The 16,582-nt window shown below is 33.9% G+C and overlaps 1 protein-coding gene across 3 annotated transcripts in view; it reads left to right on the forward strand.

Annotated features, from left to right (window-relative positions):
- LOC129234218 (phosphatase and actin regulator 4B-like) overlaps positions 1-16,582 on the forward strand; it is a 162,390-nt gene that overhangs the window by 19,283 nt on the left and 126,525 nt on the right. For all 3 annotated transcript variants that reach the window (XM_054868149.1, XM_054868148.1, XM_054868147.1), the window contains exon 2: positions 8,665-8,745. In XM_054868149.1, the coding sequence (XP_054724124.1) occupies positions 8,730-8,745 (16 nt within the window). In that variant the 5' untranslated portion in view covers positions 8,665-8,729. The remainder of the gene's footprint in view (positions 1-8,664; positions 8,746-16,582) is intronic.

Genomic DNA, 16,582 nt, shown 5'->3' on the forward strand with positions numbered 1-16,582 from the left:
TATCGTTGAATCACTACAGGTTCTAGACCACCTGAATTTGTCACTGCGTTAGATCGATGGATAGCTGATGTTTGATGTGATCAAATTTTTTTTTATCGCATAATGTACTCAAAAGTTTCAGATAGAGTTGCAAGTATATGTCCGCATATTAAGCATAATTCATATAACCAGCTGCGTAAAAGAGAGGTAGCTTGGTGTTTGCAAATGAGAACCCCACCGACTTAGAGGGGTGCAGAATTGCAGCATTGCCCGTCTCACTATTGGCAATTCCGGTTTGTCCCACCCTTACGGTGATGGCAAAAGATTGTGGAAAAGTTGAAGTAAGTTAATCAAGAAGAAGTAGGGAAACTTTGGTCAATTTGGACTTTTTTTATGCTGCACAGGAATTTTTTTTTCCAGCGCTCTAAACAGTTTAATAACTCTAGTCACAAATAATTTGGTTACTGAGCTCGCTTAGATCTTTTAGAATTATCATTCTGACATTACCATATCATTGTGAGGCATTTTGTACTTCGGAAAAGTTTAAGTCAGGGAAATTTTTTCGTGAACTTCACTGCAAATGTGCACTCACTGTGATTTTGGAATGTAAATTCAGGGGTCCCCCCCCCCCCTCAAAGCGATGGCGCACCCCTTAAGTGTGACGGAGTACCCATCAAGAATAAAAGTCCTCAATAAAGAAAGAAATACCCCTTGAAAAAAACTGCCTTAAAAATTCCAATGACGCAAAGCTGCTCCATGGACACCCCCCCCCCCATTCCCCCCCCCCCGCCTGTACACCCCGGTTAATTGGAATTTTTTTATGTGAGAGTTTATTGTTTTACTATTATAGAGTGGTTTTCTGCTAGGTTTCAGAATTTTTTTTAAGTAATAGAAATTATTTTTATTTAAATAGAGGATTATTTCGTCTCCCCCCCCTTCCCCCCAAAACCCGACGCGCAAAGTGCTGGGACTTTTTACCCCTTCTTGCTGGAAGGGTGAGAAGTAATTTGCAACAGGTTTCACTTTTTTTTTTTGGATGTTTGGGTTTGGCCATTTTTTGGCCTAATTTTACTGTACTAAATCTAGAAGCCATTCATTTCCGAAGCTCTAGCAGTTTTGATATTCCCTGCGCGACAATAAGAAAGGATATGGAATCCTCTCCCCCTCCCCTTCTGTCTTGAAGGATTTCATAATTGTGATTTAAAACATGATTACCGAGAGCTGCTAAGCCTAAATCGTATTTAACCGTGATGAAGACACAGCAGATAAAGGCTCGACACGTTCTACGATAAGTCCATCGCATGGTAAAAGATGGCTATAAACAAGATAAAGAGCCCTTGAAATACTATTTGGATTTTCGCAATGTAGTTGATGGGAAACTCGCGTGAAGGAACTGTATTTGAACACTTCAATTATATCCCCCTTCACTGTCTAATACCATTCAACGGTGTATGGGTTTCACCATGTTATTTCATGTTCGTCTCTTGTTTGATTATTAGTTTGGAAGGTAAAAGTATTTGGCTGAGAGGCATAAAATATCAGTTAATGGAAGGACTGGATGTTGAGACATCTTATTTCAGAGAACGGTAATTGAATACAGACCGTAAATGAAGAGATTAACTTTCCTCCCCTTTCTTTTTACTTATTTATGTGTTTGTTTTCTGGATGGATTGTAAAGGAATTTTCTCAATTGATCAACAAGAATTCTTGCGCATTGACACACAAGAAACAATGGATCCGACCGTTTTGCAGTTATTATGACAGTGATATATCTGTATCTGAGAGGTAAAGAGCTGCATGTCCATTTTTTTCCGTTAAAGATGGATTTTTGCTCAATATTTCTCAATTTTATACTCTATTCAGAGGTACAAAGGTACATGTGTACATGTGGCAACTATTTATTTACATTTACTACAAAAGTGATACATGTTTCAAGTTTAGTCCTTCAATATAGTCGACCAGCATTGGGTACGATCCGTTTCCAACGATGTGAAAGTAGCAGGATACTTGTAGTGTAGTACAGTGGTCGCCGGTTAAATGAATCAGTGGTTTATTGAATCAACAGCTTTAATGAATGAATCAAATCGTCAAAAACAGAACACAATCCAGCTTTATATTGAACTAGCCGCTTTATTGAATCAGCCTCTTTATGGAATCAAAATTGTTTAGAACGAGCGTGATTTATATAAGCGGCGGTCACTGTATCTCCTCTTCTGTTAATAACACTGCGGAAAAAAATGCCTTCAAAATGCTTCTGATATAATTCTTCCTGATTCTTATGTAAACTGACCCCCCTGAATCCTAATATTACCACCATTTTCCGCATACAAGTTCCACCTTTTAGGAATACCCCCCCCCCCCCATTGTTTTTCATTTTTCGACTGTTTCATAGCCATTATTTTTATTTGGATGGGGGAAGGAAGCTTTATAGTAGCCATTTACACACTTTTGAGGGACTAGAGAGGTGCAAAGTTCAAAAGCATTAACATTTGGAGCATGTTGGGAGGCTCATAGGAGTATTCCTCCTTTAAATATTAAAAAAAAATCCCAACTCTACTGTTTTTAACGGAAGACTTCCGTTTTTTTGCTTCCTACTCCCGATTTCCCGTTTTTTTACGATTTTCTCCCGTTTTTGCAGTTTTTTCAATCAATCATCAAAAAGTTTCACTTTCTTCTCAACAGATGGCGCACCTTTTTAACCATCTACCAATGTCAGGAAATAACACTTTTTCCAATTAATAACTCATTTAGTAGAAATTTATTTTTTTGGAAGCTTTCTACATTACACGTTCAACGAGTTTGAAGAAAATTACAGCAGATATTACTCTTTTTGCATCCTGAAAATATTTCAATTATTTTGAAAGTTTGAAGTTGTTTTAGCATGTGCTACCCTATACCTACTTATTTTATATTTTATTTTCATTATATATTGATTTCTTTTTTTTTTGGATTTTAGTAAATAAATTTTTATTGCTTCCTTTTTTTGGTTGTGACCGGAAATGTACGAAACTTTAAGCAAATTCTCATTATTTGGTGTTTTTTTTTGCAGTATATTTTCTTGCTGTACTACCAATTAGCTTACATCTGCAAAAAATCTTATTTCATTTTATTTTTAGCATTTATGTTATTTAAAAGCATATTTTAACAATTCTGTTGTAAAGATATATCACTGGTGAATCATGAATCTATATGCCTCTAGTGGAATCTTCTGGTTTTTTTTTTTCTTCGAAGGTGGGCAAGTATGATATAAAAACATATCTACTAAAAAGTTGCTGTTCAACCTCACATTTTATTTACAATTTCCAGGATCTATATTAGGGTGGAGTGAAAAAAATCAAAATCTGATTAAACGCTAAGTAAATAATCCGGAAAAGTTGCCTTTCGTAGATATATTTGGTCATGCAAAAGGATTTTGACAGCAAAAAATATCTTGAGGGGTCGCTCGCGCCTTGAACTTGACCATTATTGCATAAAAGCTGGAGATAATTACAATAATTTCATCAAAACTATAAATTTTATAATTTTGATGTAATATCGTTTAAAAGTTGGCTTTTTGTGTAGATTACACAACATAAGATGTTTTTAGTAATAAATTATAAAGTTCCATACCTGCTTTGAATTTGATCAATATAGTGTCAATATTGAATAACATCGCGATGCTCCGTACTTTGAGGAAAAATATTAGAAGTTATTATTTGTAAAAGTTTGCTTTCGTATTTAATTAGTTCTCACATAGATACGGAAAAATAGGTAATAAAAGCATTTCTTATCTAATAAAAAAACGTTAATTCTCCCCGCTAAGCCCATAACTCCGGCTCAAAATGGAAAATTTACCTATGATAGAGAACAAAGGTTAAGTATCATTTTTTTAAAATATAAATGTAACTTGCAGCAGTTCATATAAGTTACACCTCGAAACAAAAGAAGTTGCCAACCCCTTGTCATATACTGAGAACAACTGATGAGTATTTCTGATGATCCGAACATCATCAGAGAACTTGGTATCCGTTGGAGTACGATGGCAAGTTTGAAGAATTCAATTGGATAACGAAAATTTACAATTCCAGCTTTTAATTTCGATGCTAAGAGACTACCATGAGTTCTTTGATAGGCGAAAGTGGAAAAACTCGGATCCTCCACTTAAAAAAGGAGTTGCAGACAAAATTTTTAAAGAAATTGTGCTTGATGGCATACCAACTGAGTTACACGATTTCCAAAACCTCACGTTATACTAAAGCAGTCAGACGATGCGCCAAATTAGACAAAGAAGCGTCAACTACAGTTTTTTGTCTAACCAAGGGAGATAGATTTCTTAGAGCCAAATTATGATCCAGAAATCTTACCCCGCAATGTATCACTAAGGCCAAACATTGTCAAGAGTCAAGATAATAGTGCGACTTGCCACAGCCAAACTAAGTTTTATTGGATGAAATGTGGTTACAGTTTGAGCGCTTAAAAACCATTAAAATTTACATAGTAACTTCTTTTGTTTCGAGGTGTGACTTATGTGGGCTGTTGCAAGCTACTTATTTATTTTAAAACTTTTATACGTTACGTGCGTTCCGTATCACGCGTAAATTTTACATTTTGCACCTAAGTTTTACGCTAAGTGGGAAATTAACTTTTTCTTTTCCTATGCAAAAAATGCTTTTATTGCTTATTTTTTCGGTACCTGTGGAAGAATTTATTAATCAGGGACCAATCCAGGATTTTTTTCGCGCTACCTATTTTTGTGAGAGTATTGCATCATTCTATTTTTGTGAAAGTTTTTTTGTTTTTTTTTTATCAACATTGTTTTTGTGAAATTTTAGAGGCATCCTAATTTTTGTAAAAGAGAAGTAGAACAAGTGAAATTTTAATTCGAAAAGTGTAAATGTCATCAAGTATTATTTTTAACAAGTTTCGTTTTTGGGGGAGGTGTGGGGTGGGGGCAGCTAAAAACCTAAGAAGTACGAAAAATACCATCGTAATTTCAGCTTAATGGGCTATGTACTGTGTACAATATAGGAAATTATGAGAAAAACGGTTTCCCAAAACATATGTTGAAAGATTGCGATAATATTGCATAAATACACTTTGGCGAGAAACAGCTAAAAATTAGTTAAAATACTACAAAAAGGTTTCTATTTAAGCGATTGTTCATATAAACCTGCTTCGAATTTTATGTTATGAGTAAATTTTGTTTTAAACAGAGAAACAAATTTTATATTTTAAAATGCGAATTTTTGTGAAATTTTCGATGTTTTTTTTTGAAGCTACTGATTTTATCACTTGATTTTTGTGAAAGTACCGATTTCAAAACAAGATTTTTGTGAAGGTACCGAAAAACGGTAGCAAAATCAGCCTGTATTGGGCCCTGAATCTGAGAGCAAAATTTTACAAATAATAACTTCTGATATTTTTTATCAAAGTACGGAGTCTTACGATGTTAGATGACGCTATATTGGTCAAACGACTGGTTATTTTGCCTTAGCTACAATTTTTCTCCGAGAAAGAACAATACTTCTGTGTTAAAAAAAAAAAAAATGTTTCGGATTTCCCCTGTGGTAGCAGCTATAAAATTCGCTCAACTAATTTCCATCTCCTCAAGAAGCTTCCCTTTCCGGACAATTCATTTCTTATGTTTATAGCATGGAACAAATCATTCTTAAACAGTGTCGTTTTATTGCAGTCGTAAATATGTGGCCACACTGTTTGCCCCTGAAGGTCCCATTAAACTGAGCGATTTTATGCAAACTGTGATACCGTATCGCATTTGCTTTAAATCAACCGACTTTTACCGTTTACTTTTGTCGCTTTTAAATTCCGGCAATGTTTTCCAGTTGACATCCTGGAAAAGATTCGGAAAAATGGCGTGGAAATTGAAGTTCATTCCTGGCTGAATTTTTCTGAGTTGTAGAAAATGCACTGGTATTTTGAATAGGGAAGCTGGAACAAGAATAATTATTATACAAATAATTAAGTTTTTAATTTTGCAAAAGTTGTACCTGCTATTTATATTTTGGCATTGTTTATCTTTTTTACAACAGTTAACAAAGTGCACAAATCTTAAGTCTTAAAACTAATACTGACAAATATCGTAATCTGTTGTTCCCATAGACTAATAATAAGAGTAGACCGAGCTATGGCAACCCTTTTGCTGCTCATAAACCAAACCATGTGACTGGTGGATATCCTAGCAACAGCGGGCGTTAATCGTAGCAGACGATCAACGCCAGCGCGAAATAAAATAAATAGAATTTATGGAACACGGAAGAATGATCTTTTATGGAGTCCTATTTGTAAATTTGTTATTCTAAGTTGTAAATATTTTGTTAATATAGTGAGTTTTTCGTTTAGATAGTATTGTGCATTTTCTTTAGTCAATTTCAATAACTCTCTAAGCAATAAAAGATGCAAGCGACCAAGAAGAATCAGCAAACGGTAAGATTTTTACCTACAGTTTCAATTTAAGATACCGATTAGTACATTTTTGCGTTAACGCAAAACGTTTACGCCATTTCGTTCACGCCAACGCTGACAGCTCCAAATGAAATAAAAGTTACCGAAAACTGATCAAAAACTATTACTAATGTCAAAATAATGCATAACTAAAAGAAAAATAGTTCAATCTCTGCACCTGGAAGTTTTTTTTAATGAAAACACATTGTCATAAAATACATGTCGAGTGCCAAACTGTAGATAATGCTGCCATCTAGCAACCATGCTGCCAAAGTCTTCGCCAAGCCCTTCCACAAGTCACATGATACATCTATGAACCAATTTTCTTCATCAGCAAGAATGAGATAGCTCGGTCTACTCTTATTATTAGTCTATGGTTGTTCCATACAACTAGTTGGAACTGGATCCATGTAAATCAGGCCACTTACCAAGAAAGATTATTTTTAAAATCTCAAGATAAACAGGATAAAAATCACTTAGGTCGAAAAATAAACCATAAAGGCTTTGTAAAGCACAAAATAAAATTCCAGAATAAAAATTAAAAATTCTAAAAATTAAATTTTTTTCAAATATAGATAGATAGATAGATATATTTTAGAATATTGGAATTTCATCAATAAATATTTGATCACCGTAACTTTAGATGTAAAATTTTCTAAAATGTTGAGGCGGTGTTCATTCTTCATTTCAGCTATGAACAATTGATTGCCGTGAAAATAGAATAGCCGATTAAAATGAAACATCATGTCTGGAATTTTTCTTCACAAATTTGAAGAACTTCCTTTCAAACTTAATTATCCAGGGTGCTGGAATACGCAGAAATATGAAGCTTACTTTTTTCCATTGAATCACAATAGTATTTTAACCTGATTTTTTAAGCATGGATTTAAATCAACTTGATTTAAATCATGTTTAAAATCATGATTTAAATCAAGTGATTTTTTTTAACAAAATCATTTATTAAAATCAGTTGATTTTATTTTTATAAACTAATTTTGCATTTTTAAGAATGTATTGCTCTAATTTTAACTATACTACATTATACTATCGTAACTTCAACAGACAAAACTACATAGGTCCCTCTCTCCGTGTTTGTAACGGGTTTTTACTCTTGCAATATTGCTTTTACTCCAAAATTACAGTTCAGAACAGAACGAAAATTTGCAGTTTTGTGTTATACACCGTGACTAATATAGTTAAGAAAAGTAATTGTTCAACATATTATTTTACACTAAAAACGTACATTATGATGGAAACCTCATCTTTAAGCAAAGCATAAAACAATCACATCTTATCTAAACATTATAACGCATTCATAATTTTTTAAAAATGAATTGAATAGTTTGAGAACTTATCTTAATTTTAAAAGTAAGCTAAATGGATTCATCTGTTGTATGAAATATATTATGTTTATAAATGTAAAGTTATTAATGTCTACAAATTTTTGAAGATTAAAAAAAATCAACAAAAACCCGCTTTAAATTTAAAAAAAATCGATTTTAATAAAACAAATCCGACTTTTGCGATTTGAAAAAAGAATCAAATAAATCACGAACCCTGACTTGAACTGACATTTTACTTTTCTTCATCCAAAAATATGGCTGTAAGGGACCATTCATTAATTACGTGAGGATGATTTTGGCAATTTTTGACACCCCTCCCCCATGTAAGGGTACGTAAAATTTTTCACCCTCCCTGTCTTACGTAAGATTCCCTTTTGTTTTTCAAAATAATAAAATAACGAATTTTACATCACTGGAATAGTTATTAAATTCACTACTAAAATTTAAACCTTTTTGGGTAAAGAAATATTTACTAAAAAGTTGGAATCTAGACTGAATATTTTTTTGACATTTTTTTTTTTTTTTTTTTGTACATGATACGATACCAATTAAAAATAAAACATGCCATACTTAGTGCGATTCTTTTAGTACATTTTACACTTTTAGTCTTGGTAAAACAAGTGAAAAACAGCTCTTCCAAATACGTTTCTTACTTTCCAGACGCAAATTAAATATAATCGCTGCCAAACCACTTGATAGCGCTATTTCTAATATAAAATATCGACTCAAAAGATATTACGTAAGAATGTGTTTGACCCTCCCCCCAAAAGTAAGGTTATGTAGAGATTTGTCCAGCCCTCCCTCCCCCTCGAGACCCTTACGTAATTAATGAATGGCCCCTAAGTACAGTCAATTTTGTAACTGTTTGAAGCTTATTTTTTTTCCTCTCTCTCTTTTTCAGAGACATGACATCGACACCAACCATAGTGCCTCTCAATACGTAAACGTTCCGGAGAAAAGGACTTCATGAAGAAATCCGAATGTAAGCTCATTCTATCTTCATTTTTTTCGTGCAATTTTAAATTAATGGCAAAAGCTGAGGGAATGTTTGTAGCATTAACATGTAGAATTAATATCAGATTAGCTTGTAAAGATTTTTTACAAGATTTAAAAAAAAAAAAAAAGAAAAAAAAGAGAAAAAAATCTATATGAAAAGTACATGTAAATGTTGTTCGAATTTCTTTCCATTCTCCAATTCTGGATATCCCAGTGCTGGCTAGAGACGTTGGTTGGCGTTAGATAAATATGGGCTTGTGCTTAAAGTATTGTTACAAATTCTGTAAATAGTAAATATTGTAGCAACGTAACCTGTAAATAGTTTCTTGTAATGTATATACAGCCCCCGTACATTCGGCTGAAGTATACGATCTCCCTATTTTTTTTTTTCATTGATAAAATTTGTGAATGAAATAAGAAAGTGTAGAACGGTGTAGCATTTTCTGGAATAGTTGAGAGGTCTCTTTCGGTGTGTATAAAAAGTCGTTACGCATGATGAAGAGAGAGTTTTCGATTGAGAATTTGTACTCTGAGAGTGTATTTATTAGTTCTGTTCATTGCGAGGCATTTCGCTGTGTTGTTTTTCATATTTGGAAGTAAACACGTGTGTAACCGTTGAGTTTACGGTGTTGTGTGATATTTGCTTAATTGCTGATGATTAATTAAGCAGTTGTTGACGATCTTTCCTGTACATTGTGTAAATAAATTTCCGGTGTTTTTAATCAAGAACTGTGTCGTCCTTTCAAGAAAGTTGGAAGTCGCACCGGATCCGTTACAGTATTCATTTATTGAATTTCAAAAGAACGATGTAATCTGCCTGATTTCGAAACACATTCGTTTGCCGAGTTTGATTAAACACTTTAAAACGGCCTTTTTGCCACCAACAAACGAGTATGATATTTTTTCGGGGTTGAGCTATAGAACGTTTTTCGTCGTCAATTGTGCCTGCTGTATCTCAAGAAATAATGAACGGAATGAAAGAAAAATTTATCGGCAAGTACCCCTTAGTGGGTATAAGAGCTGATTTTATTTTGGTGTCAACAGCTAAAAAGGGGTTAGCGCAATCGCCCGTTCTTTTTTTCCATTGTGAGTGCCCTATCTCAAGAAGTAATGCTACGTTCTGGTTGAAATTTGGAATATATGTGAATCTATATGTAAACAGGCTTTGGTTCAACTTTGGCGCCAATCGCTCCAAGAGGTGCTGATTTATTTTTATTATCATTATTTTTTAGCGAATAAAAATAGTTTTATTAATGCAACAATAAGAAAGATAAATCGTAATAGATTGTCGTCTGCGTATTTCTCGTGATTTTAATTGTATGGAAATGATCAGAAATATTATCTCGATGATTTACAATTTTTAACTGTTGCCATCTTATGTTTGTTAACAAATAAAATATTTGTAATTAATTCAAGCAAGGCTTTTAAAATAACTTTCAATTTTCGCTCTTTGCTTTGCTTTTGCAATAATTCAGACATTGGGATGGTCGTCAAGTTTTTGCATGTGTAATTTCGTTTTTGTTGGGAATATTGCTTCCTCGTCAAGCATGGGGAGGGATCAGAAAAAAAAAAAAGAAAAATATAGAAGAAAGTTTCGTGATGGCCACAACATACTAGTTGGAAAATGTCTGCGTGTCTGTGTGTGTGTAACATATGTGTGACCAGTTTTTTTTTTTTTTTTTTTTTTGTGGCCGCTCTACAGCAAAAACTACCGCATGAAATCGAGCGAAATTTGGTACACATATGTGCCCCTATGTGAACTTGTGCCCATTTGTTTTTGGCGCGAATTCCTTCAAGGGGGGGGGGGGGGCAATGGGGCGTTTTTTGAGTTATGCTTGCCTGCTATTCCCCCGGAAGTAACTGGCGGAATCAAACAAAATTTGGTCCATATGTTGCCTCTAACAGTTACAGGTGCTGATTCAATTTTGGTGTTAATAGCTCAAACGAGAGTTGAGCTATAAAACGTTTTTTTGTCGTCAATTGTGACTGCTGTATCTCAAAAAATAATGAATGGAATGAAGCAAAAATTTATCGAGAAGTAGCCCTTAGAGGGTATAAGAGCTGATTCTATTTTGGCGTCAATAGCTGATCATAATTATTATAATTATACGAAAGATATAGAAGAAAGTTTCGTGATGGCTACAACAGTGAAACCTGTGTAAGTTGACCACTCGCGGTGCACTACTTTAGTGGTCAACTGAAACAGGTGGTCAACTTACAGAGGTTGATTTATATGGTAATGGCTAATTCCGTGCCTGATAAATGTGGTCAACTTAGACAGGTGGTCAACTTACAAGGATGGTCAACTTCACAGGTTTTACTTAGTTTTTTTAATGCAGAAGCTTCCAACTGCTGGACGCTATTATTAACACAACTCGAAAATGTGACTTTGGCTACTTTTTTTTTTTTGCTTTCACCTTGCAGTGCGCCGTTGTATAACAGCTGAATAGTTTCATCGAACGGAGGATAATGCAGGAAAATGCTTTTGCTTACGGAGAACAAAAACAGACTCGAATACACTGGAATGCGACACGAAGTGGCGTTATTCAATGCCTCTTTCACAGAGTTGCCGGTCATTGTCTTTGGTTTGTAGTTTCAGTTCCGCGGAACCTCCATTCGGAGCTCTGTCGGTCAATGTAACGTTGATTTTTTTTGCTCTGTTTAATTTCCTGTGATCGCTTGAAATCATAAACCTATTCTCATCACTCATCAGAACTAAAGGAACCTCGTTTTGTGGTGAAATGAAACCTGTGTAAGTTTACCACTTTCGGTGCAGTGCTTTTAGCAATGAAGAGGTTGATTTATAAGGGGCGTTCGAAAAGTAAGTTATACTCGAACAATTTAAGTTAAAAAACACTTTATTAAGAAGAGTGCTACAATACAATGTAACACAGATACATCACTCTATTTTAATACAAAATCTCCCAGTCGCTGCAGACATTCGTCGGACTGTAGCAGTAATCGTTCGATGCCCTGATAGAAATCCGCTCCCTGGTCTTTGCGCCAGCTTAGAACAGCAGTCTGAACCTGGTGACCGCTGGTAAATTCTCTTCCACCTAAATGTTCTCTCAGTTTGCCTAACACGTGGAAGTCACAGGACGCCAGATCGGGACCAGAGTAAGGAACCCGTCGTGAATACAATTTGCGATAATTCAGTTGGTGACGTACAATGGAATGAGTACTGCCAACAGATATTCCCAACTCCTATGCAATGTGTGCGATGCTCATTCTGCGATTGCTGAGTATAAAGCCTTCCACCCGCTGCACCATGTCAGATGTGCTCACCGCTGTTGGCCTTCCTTGCCTTTCCTCATCGGTTAGTCTGTGCGACCATCTTCAAACTGCTGGCACGATTTCACAATGGCTGGACGTGACATCGCACGTGGCCCATGCACTGCCGATATTTCACGATGAATCTCTGTACTTGTTAAACGTTTTGCCCTTAAAAAACGTGCTGTTCCGCGGATTTCAACGTTGGAGTACGTTTCCAGTTGCCGCGCGATTTTTTTTCTCGTCCTACGCAGCAACGATTCAAACTATCCGAATGAAATTGCTGCAGTTGGAAGCTGTGGAACTAAAGTATCGTCTGCGCACGTTTCCTTCTTGTTACAGGATACTGCCATCTATGGGGAAACAAGTGTAACTTACGTTTTGAATGCCCTTTATATCTTCGACTTAGAACAACATAAGACATTTAAGCCTCAGAATAACAGTAAGATATCCTATTGCTGTGAGGCGACGATATATGACACAGGACTTAATCAAGGGCGGATACAGGCTACCATTTTAGAGGGGGAGGTTCATGCTGAAGAATGACCCCATCCCCATTAACAAACCTTCGGTTTGGGTACGAAGGATTTCTGAAACTGCTTCCGTGTCAATAAAAAGCACCAGGGTTGTTTGGTTTAAACCACGTTGGTTTAAACCATGGTTTTAACCATGGTTTAAACCAATTGGTTTTTAAAAAAAAAACCATGCGGTTTTTTTAAAAAATGGTTTTTTTTTAAAAAGAAAGCCAGAAAAAGAATCCATTTTACAGGTTTACATTGATTTCCCCACACATATTGAAAAATGTAAAATTCCATTTATGCTAAGGTCCTAGCTAAGTTGTGTGTGTGCAGAGATAGTTCCTAGCAGTTCCTAGCTAAAATTGCAAAGTTGCTTCTTCAAAATGTATTACAAGCTTCAATCGAAAAAAAATATTAATATATTTTTTATTTCATATATGTGCCATAAAGCAGATTTCAGTCAACTTCCATCATTATGCTTAATTTGCATGATTAGTTAAGATTTACTAAGGATTGAATCTTTTATTGTAGATGCAATCCATTATATTGCTCACTTCTGTTGCAGGGGTGCGACATTTTTGCCCATTTATTTGCACTTTCCTGGAATTTTAACTTTGACTTGTAAGGTAATCAACAGTCTAACTTAATTGTTCACACCTAAAAATTAAGATTTGTTCTGCAGGTGAACACAAATATTTTTTGAATCAAATTAAAAAAAAAAATTATACTTCATATTATGATACATAATAGTTCCTTATATTATAATGTAGGAAGATTAAAAGACAAATTTTTAAATTCCCAGAACAAAATGCAAATGTATGTGTAAAAACTGATTGAGAAATATATAAATCTTCACATATAAACTACACTCTCCATTGGTGTTTTTTTTTTTTTTGGATTCTGTGTGCTCAAAAGATTTTGATTGGCTATACACCTATGCCGCTTTATGACTATTGGGTGCAGATAATTTTTAGTTTTTTTCCCCCTTTTTGTTCATTGGAATTGGGATTTTGGTATATGCTTTGCCTTAGCTAACCTGCGCAGTTTACAGAAGTTACTTACTCATATTGTTTTAAAAAGAATGTCTAATTCTGGTAGAAAAAAAGACCTAATCTGGCTTTCATTTGATGAAATCAAAAATGAAGCCAGTATTTCGAATCATAAAGGGTCTATATATACATGCATACTAATATGTTAATCAATTCAAACATTTCAATCAATATTTCCCCGCAGAAAGCTATTTTAATTATTTAATTTAGTTACAAGGTTTTGTTCTTATCTCTTTAATTAATCAAGAAATTAGGTATAATGTGACTATTGAATAACTGTTAATTACATGGAACCTTAATTACCTTCCGAAAATTAATTGTTTTTCTCGCAAATAGTATTTAAACCAAAAAAAACCCGGTTTAAACAAAAAAAAAACCTGGTTTGAACCAAAAAACCGGTTTTTTGGTTTTTTTTTTGAAAAAAAAAACGGTTTTTTTTGAAAAAAAAAAACGTTTTTTTTGAAAAAAAAAACGTTTTTTTTTTTATCAACCCTTAAAAGCACCAAATCGACCTGGAGTAAAGGCCCTTTTTTGAGCGTAAACGTTGCAAATTAATTTCGTAAGCAATGAACAGAAGTACTATATACAGTACATTTCAAATATTAAGTTTCAAAAAAAATTAATGAATTGAAAAAAAAACCCTGAAGTTATTTACATTTCATTCATAAAGTGTTTGAACACCTTGTGGACGGATTCTATTACCAAAGGTTTAAGGGAGGGGGGAGAGGAGGAGCAGGGGTCATGGCCCTCCCCTTGTGTTTCCCCCTGAACTTATTATCTGTACCTGACAATTGCACTGTACTGTATCAAGCTGTAGTGTATCATTCTGTAAAATTATGCGTTGCTAAATTTTTGCTAGGACCTACTCTGATTCGGCAGGGGAGTGCTCCATTGAATATACGCCGCCACTAACACAGGTAGAATTAATTAACCTTCTTCACATGACAGTCATTTATGTGATGGGTATTTGTATAAATTACCATTAATAGGAACAAATTCTGCCTACTCTAGTGATATGGGATATACAGCTGTAAAAGCCACTCGGGTAAGGTCGAGTTTGTTTAGTAGTTTTTCTCCTCTTAAAGATGCTTAGTGAGAGGGTTGCATTGCCCCCCCCCCCCCCCTGAATCCTTGATTTTAACACAGATTGCTAAATTTAACATATAAGAACCTATGTAACGTATAGCTCTGGATGTGCTAGTACATTATACAAAGAAGATTTTTACAAAAACTTAGAGAGGTTGAAAGGAATGGAACTAGAACTCGAGGTTTTCTCTGTTAGAATCAGATTTCGACTTGTTTTTCGACATCATATGTGTTGAGTGTTAAACCCTTTGCCCTGCCTCCTCGAAAATTTTAAAATGACGCTGTTAGTGCCACGTATTCAGCAAGAATTTACTGCATTTCATATTGATGAAAGGAATTTAATCCGTGTTATAATTCTCACGTATCTAGCGTGCCTCTTATACTCTCTGGGTTAAAATTTCCAGTTTTTGTTTCCTTGAAAAACTTGAATATTAATCTTATCGGTCTAATCTTTTTGTTTTTGTTTGAACCAGGGTTCGAAAATATCATGATACTTTCGAAAATATCCAATATTTTGATATATATCGGATATTTTGATATCTATACGATATTTTCAATCAGAATAAACTGAAATCTTCAAAATAGTAAATGATCTTCAAATCACTATTTTCTTACATTGTGATTACAATATGTTGACTTAAAATTAACGCTTCTTTCATTATTTATATCTAATATTTCATTTAAATGTTTTATCAATTTTAATGGAGTTCATTTAGTGTTAGCTGTTTTACTCATTTTTCTTCTGTTTGCCACTTTTACACAGTTATATGATTCAGAAATAAAAAATATGCTTTTATTCGGTGCACAGTCATAAAACATTTTCATTTTTTCCGACCAATGTTTAATATTTAATTAGGTACTTTTAATGTGAATTAAAATTGTTACTTTACTAATAATTTTATGAATATAAAATAAAAAAGGAATATTATATTACTTTGTAACATCAATGATGTATAAATATATCACAAAATATAGTACATAACGTTTTGATTGTTTTTAATAATAAATGAACAATATTACAATGATTAATATATTTTTTGTATCGAAAATACTGTAGTTGAAAAAATAAATATCGGATATATATCATGATATATATCGGCGAACCCTGGTTTGTACCTTCAGATCCCGGTGGCAAATCTGTCGCTTTTGCTTTATATTTCTTTTAAGATCCATCTTAAGGAAGAAAAATTGTAAATATAACAGAGGAGATTTAAAAATTGAATTACTAACGGGGGCTTAGTGTGTCTTAAAAAAGGTAATGATTTATAAGATTTATTTAGCACACACACAGTATTTAATATCAATGTCTTAGTTAATAAGGCTTATTAATTTGCCTTAGGGGCTTCTTAAGACATGAGAACCTTTCAAGATATTAATAATTTTTTTCGTTTTATCTTGCGTTGGAAATTTTAGAACCTTTTATTTAGTTAAAACCTCGCATTTTTCGACGCTTGCGAGATTTTTATTCCTTGGTATTCTGTGGTTTTTAAAGTAATTTTATTGAAAAAAAAAAAAAAAACCTAATTGCGCTCGCACATTAAATTTTCTTCAAAAAAAAAAAAAAAAGTTTACTGGTGAGATAAATTTATTATTACTTAAATGGTGAGCTGAGGCACATATATAACCTCAACATCATACTCCATGTGCAATATACAAAATTTAGCAAATTCAAGTGGGATAAAAATATTAGTTATTTTTACAGTGGAAGCCTCCCTACTCGCTACCGCTTAGCAACACCCGAAAGTAGTTCGCAATCTTATTCCGTTCTGCGGGATTTAAATTGTCTTTCGAAGAGTTTGATTAATACTCACGTGACGGTTTGAACAAAATGAAAATTCCGCTTCCCATGAAGTGAAAAGCATAATTTAATTTTTAGCTCTCATTATGTTTAGAACGATAT

The sequence above is a fragment of the Uloborus diversus genome, chromosome 1, assembly GCF_026930045.1.
Source record: "Uloborus diversus isolate 005 chromosome 1, Udiv.v.3.1, whole genome shotgun sequence".
Taxonomy (NCBI): domain Eukaryota; kingdom Metazoa; phylum Arthropoda; class Arachnida; order Araneae; family Uloboridae; genus Uloborus; species Uloborus diversus.